Source organism: Chaetura pelagica, unplaced genomic scaffold (assembly GCF_000747805.2).
Source record: "Chaetura pelagica isolate M959 unplaced genomic scaffold, ChaPel_1.0 scaffold130, whole genome shotgun sequence".
Lineage (NCBI taxonomy): Eukaryota > Metazoa > Chordata > Aves > Apodiformes > Apodidae > Chaetura > Chaetura pelagica.
Window position 1 is genome coordinate 974572 of NW_009951915.1, and position 8862 is coordinate 983433.

Consider the following 8862-nt stretch of genomic DNA (forward strand, 5'->3'; position numbering starts at 1 on the left):
TCCCCAGGAGCCTGGCTCCTGCTGGGATGCACAGAAAGGTCATACCAGAGCCTGGCTCCCTTTGGACAGCCCAAAAATGAACCAGCTGCTGATGCCCCAGGCTGATGCCACCAGAGTTTGTGTTCTCGCCTACTAGGGAGGAAAACCCATGGCAGGGAAGGAGGAGGCAGCAAGGGCTACTAAGGAGAGGGGCTTGGTGGCCTTCCAGTGGGGACATCTGCTTGCTTGCTGAGGGCCACCAGGGCCAGCAGAGAGGGCCGATGGAGGCTCCTTGGCGGTGCCCACCTCCACCTCTTGGGAAAAGAGCCTGAATTGAAAGACCAGCTTTACAGTACAGGGATTTGAGCACCACGACAAGGGTTCAGCTGGTTACAGACACAGAACCACAGAATCATCCTGGTTGGAAGGGACCTTGGGGTCAGGCGATGCCAGCCAGCTCAGCACCCTGCTCCTCTTGAGCCCTGCCACCATCCCGGCACAGAGGTGAAGCTGATCCACCAGATGATACCTCCTACCTACACCCTTATGGACGGACAGCATTACCCTCCCACGCTCTCATCCACACTCCTCCTGGGGAGGGAGGGAGGGGATGTTTCCTCCTGCTCCCCCTCTCTGCGGAGAACGGCAGGTGAGAAAAAAGGGGATAAAAAAAAAAAATTAATAGAAATCCCTAAACAACCCCAAAAACGAGGAGGAGGAGGTGGGGGTGAGAGAGCAAGCGAAGCCTTGGCTCCCCTAGTGGGGAGATGTTCCCAAAGGGCAGAGCAGTCCGTGCAGGCACGTGGCCGGGGTGGGGGGCACCTAGTTGTTGTTGGAATTTATCCTCCCCGCAGGAAAGAGGGGAGGGGGTGGCGGTAGGTGAGGAGGAGGAGGGAGGGTCTGTGGAAGGGGATGAAGCAAGGGCAGGGGTAGAGGGGAGAGGCCAGGGCCGGGGGGCAGAGGAGCCGGGCTGGCGGCGGGGTGGGGGGTGGCCGTGTCCGAAGCCAAGGGGTTGCTGACGCGGAAACACTTCTCCTTGTGGGCTTTGAGCATGTTGGAGAAGCGGAAGCGCTGGCCGCAGACGTCGCAGGGGTAGGGCTTCTCCCCCGTGTGGGTCCGGCGGTGCCGCTTCATGTTGGGGCGGCTGGTGAAGCTCTTCCCACAGATCTCGCAGATGTAGGGTTTCTCCCCTGAGGGAGGGAGGAGGCAGGGTGAGGAGCTGCTGGCTTGGAACACTCCCCCCACCCCTCCAAAAGCAAAGCTCATCTTGCCATACACACAAAGATCGTGGGATCAGAGAATGGTTTGGGTTGGAAGGGGACTTGAAGATCATCCAACCCACCCTGCATGGGCAGGGACACCTCCCACCAGCCCAGGTTGCTCCAAGCCCCATCCAACCTGCCCTTCAACACTGCTAGGGATGGGGCAGCCACAGCTTCCCTTGGAAATCTGTACCAGTGTCTCACCACCTTCACAGGAAATAATTTATCCCTAGTATCTCATCTAAATCTCCCCTCTTTGAGTTTGCAACCGTCCCCCCTCACTCTATCACTCCAAGCCCTTGTAAAAAGCCCCTCTTTCCTTCAAGGCACTGGAAGGTGCTCTAAGGTCTCCCTGAAGCCTTCTCTTCTCCAGACCAAACAACTCCAACATTCTCAGCTTGTCTTCACAAAAGAGGTATTCCAGCCCCCTTGAGCATCTTCCTGACCCTCCTCTGGACTCACTCCAACGTGCCACCTCTCTCCCTGTGTGCTTTGCCCAGAGGCTGGGGGCAAGGAGCTCTCACCCGTGTGCGTCTTCATGTGCTCATCAAAGTACTGCTTCATGTTGAAGTCCTTGCCACACCACTGGCACATGAACTGCTTGTGGCCGATGTGGATGCTCATGTGGGAGCGCAGCTGGTACTTGTACTGGAAGCGCTCGTTGCAGTTCTGCAGGAGAGAGAGAGGGGTGATGAGCACCCAAAACACCCCCCACACCCCCTCCCCAGCATGTCAGAGCAGTGCAGAAATCTCCTTTTCCCCTCTAAAAGAACCCAAATCAATTGCTTTTTGGGACATATTCAAGCAGGTTTGCAGGTGAGATGGACTCAGGGTGGGATGAAAGGTCCAGGTACTGGACAGAGAAATCCTGGTGCTGGCTACCAGTTTCATCCCAAGGTTGGAGAGACCTTCAAACCAGGAGGAGACTGAAAGTTTGGGAGAAGGGGTAGCATCCCTACAGCTGCACTGGCAAAAAGCACAGGCCCACAAAGTGGAAGAGGTTTCCCCAGATCAGTGTCTTTGTGCCTGTGAGAGAGGACGCGGGGCAAGGAGACCCACAGGACCTTACCTCACATTTAAAAGGCTTTTCCCCAGAGTGCTGGAGTGAATGGACCTTGAGGGACATGCTGCGCTTGAAGGACTTCCCGCAGGTCTCGCAGGTGAACGGCATGTCCTTGGTGTGAGCTGGAGTGGAGAGGGGCAGGGTCAGGTGCCCTCCCCACACCCTGAGCATCCATGTCCCCACATTGCAGCTGCTGCTCCCTCCCAAAGCCAGCACCCAACCCCAGCAAACCCAAAGCCAACCTGGGAAGATGTGCAGCAGCAACCCATCAGGTACTCCCCTCATTGTCTGCCAAAACCCCCTTTTTTTGGACCTCTTTGGTGCCTATAAGCTCCAGGGACTTGACCGCCACTGCCTTCTGCAATTTGTTTTTCAGAGGCTGGCTCTGGTGTGGTCTGGCCCTCTTTTACAAGGCAAGGATGGTTCAAACCCTCCTTTGATCACTTCTGAGGATTTTTCCTTCTAGTGAAACAGAACAAATGAGCTCCCCCAGCAGCGTGTCTGATTGCTCCAAACCCAGCACCGAGCAGAAACATCCAGCATTAAACACTGGGCCAAATTTCACGCCCCTTGCCTTGACGTTAGAAAGCTCGACCAGAACTAAATCCAGCTCTGAAATCCCAACATGGACACAGACAAAAAAACTCAATACCCTTCATGGTCAAAACGATGGATGAACATCCCTAACAAGACCCCCCCACACACGGTGCCGGTGCCTCCCACACTCACCAACCATGTGTTTGCGCACGTGGGCCATGGTGTAGAACTTCTTCTCGCAGATCTCGCAGGAGAACTTCTTCTCAGCGTAGCCGTGGACGATCTTGTTGTGCTCGTGGAGGGACCAGAGCTTCTTGAACCCCTTCCCACACGTCACGCACTGCAAGGAGAGAAGGTGGTGGGCAGGGAAAGCAGGGGAAGGTGCCCAGGCACCACCAGCATTTTGGTTTTGCCATTGGAAGGGGACATCATGATGAAACCTACAGCTGAGATATCAAAAATCCTAATGGCCAGCACGTCTCCTGCAGACCTTGCCACTTCCAAGCCTCCAAAACTCAAATTTCTAGCCACTGGACAGGGAAGCAACAATGTCTTTCCAGGGAAGCACAGGGCCTCTCCATCAATGGATATATTAGGATTGCATAAAAAGCAGCTCAGACACCAAAGTCCTGTTCCCTGCTGGGGGTTTCATTTTCCCTCACAATGAAGCCATTACTTAAAAGAAATAAACCAACCCTCTGAGCAGCAGAAGGCTGCAAAGAATACAGAAACAAGGAGAAGGCCAAGCCAGGGAAGCACAACTTCAGCCTTCAGCTGGTATTATGGATGCTTAACCACTAAATGAGTTTTCCAATCGTATCCAAATGGACCAAAACAGACCTAAAAAATAGTCCATCAGCACAAGCAGAACAATGGGATGTGCAAAGTCTCCCCAGGGTTCTGGTAGAGATTTATTTCAGCTCCAAGTTCAACAGTTCTTGCAAAGTTCTCAGGAAAAGGTCCAGCTTCAGCATGAGATCAGTTCAGTGCTCGGGGGAAGATGGGAGAGCAAGATCCTCATGGAAAACCACTGCTGGAGCATGGGTACAGTAGGCAGCACCCTGCTGAAGACCCTGCCAGAAGCCACAGGACACTCCTTCCCTTTCATCTCTCCATGACTCATCCTTCCCTTGGCCAACAGCGATAAAAGCAACTCTTCTCACAGGTGCATTAAGAAAAAAATTCCTGCCCTGAAGGCATCTAGCAACAGCATGGCTGAGCAGTACCAGGAAGCCCAGGCTGGACTTCCCAGCAGGGCTTGAAGCAGTGTAGGCAGCACAGCCTCCATCTTCTTCCTACCCAGGGGAACAGATACTCACTGATGGGCTTCAATCAAGTTTTGCACCAAATGAGGCTGTGATATCGTGGAAAATACACCACTATGCCATGTAACCACAGCAGCTTCCTACATATGTTTATATTAAGTGCCTGGGAGGCAAAATTAGGGTCAGAGAGGCATTCCCAACACTTCTCTTCTTCATCTTGCCATGCCTGAGTATCACCATGAGTAGTCCTCTGAGTTTCACTGTTCCTATGTAAATACTTCCATGGATCAAAATGGTTTTACTTCTGCTTTAAGAAACATTTCAAGACAAACTCAGGACCAGAGCCTGTTATCAAAGGCACATCAATATCCAATCTCTCCACTTAAAATGGAATAGGCTGCAGGGGAAATTTAAAATTAAAGGTAGAGTGAAAGCAGCAGATGTAGGAAAGCCCGCGGGCTGGGACTAAGCACCCTGGAGGGCTGAGATCTGTGTCCTCAGCTGCCACAAAAAGCATCACTCAAAAATGTGGAAATGAGGAAATGACATCCAAATGAGGGGAGAAAAATGAGAAGATGAATTATCTCAGGTTAAGTGGAAAACCATATTGAGGGCAGCCAACAAAAAGAGTTGGAGAAACAACCTGATCAAGCAAAAGATTAATTGTTTTTCAGGTGGTGGAGGCAGGATGCCTGCTACAGAGACTGTGGATGGTGATGGGAAATGATCACAGGGAGCAAAATGAAGCCTAACCCCTAAAGCATCATGGATGAAATCTGGGGACAAAACAAGGAAATGAAGAAAGACCAGAATGGGATAAGAGGGATGATCCCTCCATGGATCTGGCTAAAAAAACAAGAAATAAAGACCATCCATTATAGATAAAGAATCAAAAAATTACGGAATGGTTTGGGTTGGAAGGGACCTTGTAGATCATCCAGTCCCACCCCCTCTGCATGGGCAGGGACACCTCCCACCAGCCCAGGCTGCTCCAAGCCCCATCCAACCTGCCCTTCAACACTGCCAGGGATGGGGCAGCCACAGCTTCCCTGGGCAACCTGGGCCAGGCTCTCACCACCCTCACAGGAAAGAATTTCTTCCTAATGTCTAACCTAAATCTCCCCTCTTCCAGTTTAAAAACAAAAGTAGAGATAAAACAAAAATGCCTTTTCCATCCAGCTATAATTCCATGGTGTATTTATAAAGTTATTCAACATTACCAGAGCAAAGGGAGTGAATCTGGCTATTTGTAAAATTCAAGATGCTCAGCTAAGTGAGAAGTAATGACCCATGGTTTCTGTGGAAGGATGTACCACATGGGTAGCTGTGGTTCATCCTATTCAGAAATGACCTGGAAAAGGGATGAGAACTGGGGAAAAAAAAAGGCAATGAGGTGACAGCCCCATGTTATCCTTCAGGAAAGCAGATGAGGCTGAAGAACCATTCTGGGAATGTTTTGTCTGGGCTCCAAAACAGCCACCAGCAGGCAGCTATCAGAGCTGCACTCATCCACTCTGGGAAAAAGCATCCAAAAAAAGCAACCTCAGCATTGTGAAATTTTCAGGAACATGCACCAAAGGGCCAGTGCAGGCAGCAGTTCCTTTACCCGCCCAAGCCAAGACTGCTCCTGCCTCCCTATCCCCTGCATGCCTGAGCACTGAGATGTGCTTCATCACCCATTTTATTTGGGATACCATCAGTGAAGGGCTCCAGTGGCACTTGGGTTGCGTTACCTTCATCTGGGAGAGCTGCAAGATCATTTAAAATCCATCCGTGGTGGGAAGGACGACGGGCAAAGCTCTCCACAAGCCAGTATTTTTTTTAATCAGTAGTGGCAGCATCACACGAAACAGCTCGTGGGGGATCAGGAGATGGGCTGGAGGGGTCTGCAGGAACGCAGATGTTTGCTGCTCTGATGGGATTCCCCCCCAAAACTGAACTGAACTGATTTAACAGAGGCAATTTGCAAATGCAGAATCTCATTAGCATTAGGCCAAGGACACACCAAGCCCGAGCCATGCATGGATGAGAAACGCGCTCGGAAACTCGTTAATACGCAAGCTAAAGAGCACAAAAGGCAGATTAAAACCATTTTAACTGGTGTCAGCAAATCTGTGAATTAAGCTAAATTGGTTTCAGCCTGGGTGGGAACGGCTGGAGTGTGTCTCCATCAGGGGCTCCCAGTGTTTTAGTCAGATTAACTGAATAAACTCAAAGAAAAATTACTCTTCAAAAATTACTCCATGTTTCCACTCGGCCGGCCAAGGAGAAGCCACAGTCCTCTGGCACAAATCCTACAGTCCCATGCCACCACGGGACTCTCCTGAGCCTGAACACAGGTCATGGGTGAAGCAAGGTTCCCTCCCATCTGCCATGTGCTACCCACAACATCAAAAAGATCATTTGAGCATGATCCCATCTATGGTGTAGCTGGGTGGGACACCCTTCCTGGTGGGTGCAATGTCCTCCCCCCGGGATGTCCCGTCACAGTGGGATGCTCCTCCTTTGGTGAGAATCACAGAATCATAGAATGTCTTGGAAGGGACCTCTAAGGATCATCTAGTCCAACCTCCCTATAATAAGCAGGGACATCTCACAGTAGAACAGATTGCCCAGAGCTCTATCAAGCCTGACCTTGAATGTCTCCAGGGATGGGGCCTCCACCACCTCTCTAGGCAACCTGTTCCAGTGATTCACCAGCCTCACAGTAAAGAACTTTTTCCTAATGTCCAACCTAAATCTGCCCTTCTCTTGCTTGAAACCATGACCCCCTGTCCTATATGCCCTTGTGAAAAGCTCTTCCCCAGCCTTCTTGTAGGTCTCTTTCAGGTATTGGAAGGTCCCCACCTTGGTGGGATGCTCATCCCCAGTGGGATACCCCATCCCTTGGTGGGATGTGTCCCCCTTGGTGGGATGTTCCCCCCCACTGGGACGCCCCATCATAGGGGGATGCTCCTCCCTTCATCGGACGTTCCCACCTTGGTGGGATGTCCATCCCCGGTGGGATGTTCCACCTCTTGGTGAGATGTTGACACCCTGGTGGGATGTTGATGCCCTGGTGGGACACCTCCAGGGCTGTCTCACCTGGATGTTCTTCTCGCAGTCAGTCTGGTGGTGCAGCAGCAGCTCGCTCTCCAGCAGGAAGCGCTTGCCGCACTTGTCGCAGATCTGCATGCGGCTGTGGGTGACGTTCATGTGCTTCTCCAGGTACCAGCGGTTGTTGAAGACCCGGGGACACTTCTTGCACGGGTAGTGCTGCTTCTCCTCCAGCTTCACCTTCTGCCCCAAACCGTCCTGCTCTTTTTTCCTCTTCCTCCCTCGCTGGCCTTCCTCTTCTTCCTCCTCCTCCTCTTCCGCTTTGGCCATCTCCTGGGACCTGGTTGCCATGGCAGGTTTGGTGGCTTTGGATGCCCGGCTGCCTCTGCGGGACCCGCCTTTTTCCCTTTTCATCTCCAACGCGTCTTCGTCGTCGTCATCATCATCCTCTTCTTCCGTCGTCTCCTCCAGGTCTTCCTCTTCGCTGTGCTCCTCCTCTTCCTCCTCGCCCACCTCCGCATCCTCCTCCTCTTCCTCCTCCTCCTCCCCTTCCTCATTCTCCTCCTCCCCATCCTCCTCTGTGTCACGTCCATCACCCTCAGGCCGCCCCATCACAGCCGCCTCGCTGGCGGCCGCCTTCCCCTCCGTGCCCTTGGAGACGTTGAGGGTCTGGTTGTTGAGGTTCACCTCCACAATGATCTGCTCCCGGTTGTACGAGCCCTGGCTATCCAGGTCTTCCTCAGACTCTTCACCTTCCATCTTACAGACAGTCCCGGGACCACCATCCTTCTCCTCCTTGTAGTACTGCTTGGCTGGACCAGCGGGGAGCGTCCCACCACCTGCTCCATCCTCCACCCGCACTGAGTAGGGGTCGTTGCCTTCCCGGGCATAAATCTTGGGATGAGGAGCATCCACCTCCTGCTTGATCTCACAGTAGTAGGGTGGGGGTCCAGCGCAGCCCTCAGCAGGCAGGGCCATGTCAGCAGCCAGGCTGAGGGAGCGGGTGTCAAGGAGGTCCTGGCAGGAGGAGGCAATGTTGTTCATCTGCAGCACGGCGGCCGCGTTCAGCACGTCCTGCACATTGCAGGAGTTGACGAGGAGCTTGGAGGTGTAGATGAAGTTGAGGATCTGCTGGAGGCCCTGCGAGGTGAGGGCCTCCAGCGAGAGCTCCACACGCTGCAGCTGCTTGTTTTGGGTGAAGAGGGAGTGGAAGAACTGGCTGTAGGCTGCCAGGACCCCTTTGTGCGCCGGGAAGATGCTCTTGTGCTGCACCAGCACGATGTCCACGTCGCACAGGTCCGGCTGAAAGAGGCGCTGCTCGTTCAGTCTGTCCATCAAACACGTGAAGTGGAGGGCTACATCCTCCACCAGGGAGTACTCAGCCGAAGGGTAGTCAGTCGTTTTTTCTACTATCAGCTGTGGAGAGGAAGGGAATAAAATCAGTCAAGAGGGCTCTTCCCACAGGAAAACACCCACTCGGCCATGCCGCCCATGCCTGCCCATGCATCCCAAGCTAGAGATGCCAACTGAGAAGCTTCACTGTCAGCCCCAGCTTGGAGATGACAAGCAAGAAGCTCCATCATCAGTTTGGAGACACCAACCAAGAAGCTCCACCATCAACCTGAGTCCAGGAGACTCAACCAAGGAGGAGAAAGTCCAGTGAAAGGACAGGCCAAGGCCATCCAAGCACCCAGTGACATTACTTCAGCCTGGTTTGGAG

The 8862-nt window shown here is 52.9% G+C and overlaps 1 protein-coding gene across 1 annotated transcript; it reads right to left on the reverse strand.

Annotated features, from left to right (window-relative positions):
* Positions 1 to 801: 801 nt before the first annotated feature.
* Positions 802 to 8552, reverse strand: ZBTB47 (zinc finger and BTB domain containing 47). Its single transcript, XM_009994603.1, has 5 exons — positions 7191 to 8552; positions 3034 to 3181; positions 2311 to 2426; positions 1766 to 1910; positions 802 to 1169 (listed from the first exon to the last, which is right to left on the reverse strand). Exons 1-5 carry the CDS (start codon positions 8475 to 8477, stop codon positions 802 to 804), a joined length of 2064 nt encoding a protein of 687 aa, XP_009992905.1. The 5' UTR covers positions 8478 to 8552.
* Positions 8553 to 8862: the final 310 nt, after the last annotated feature.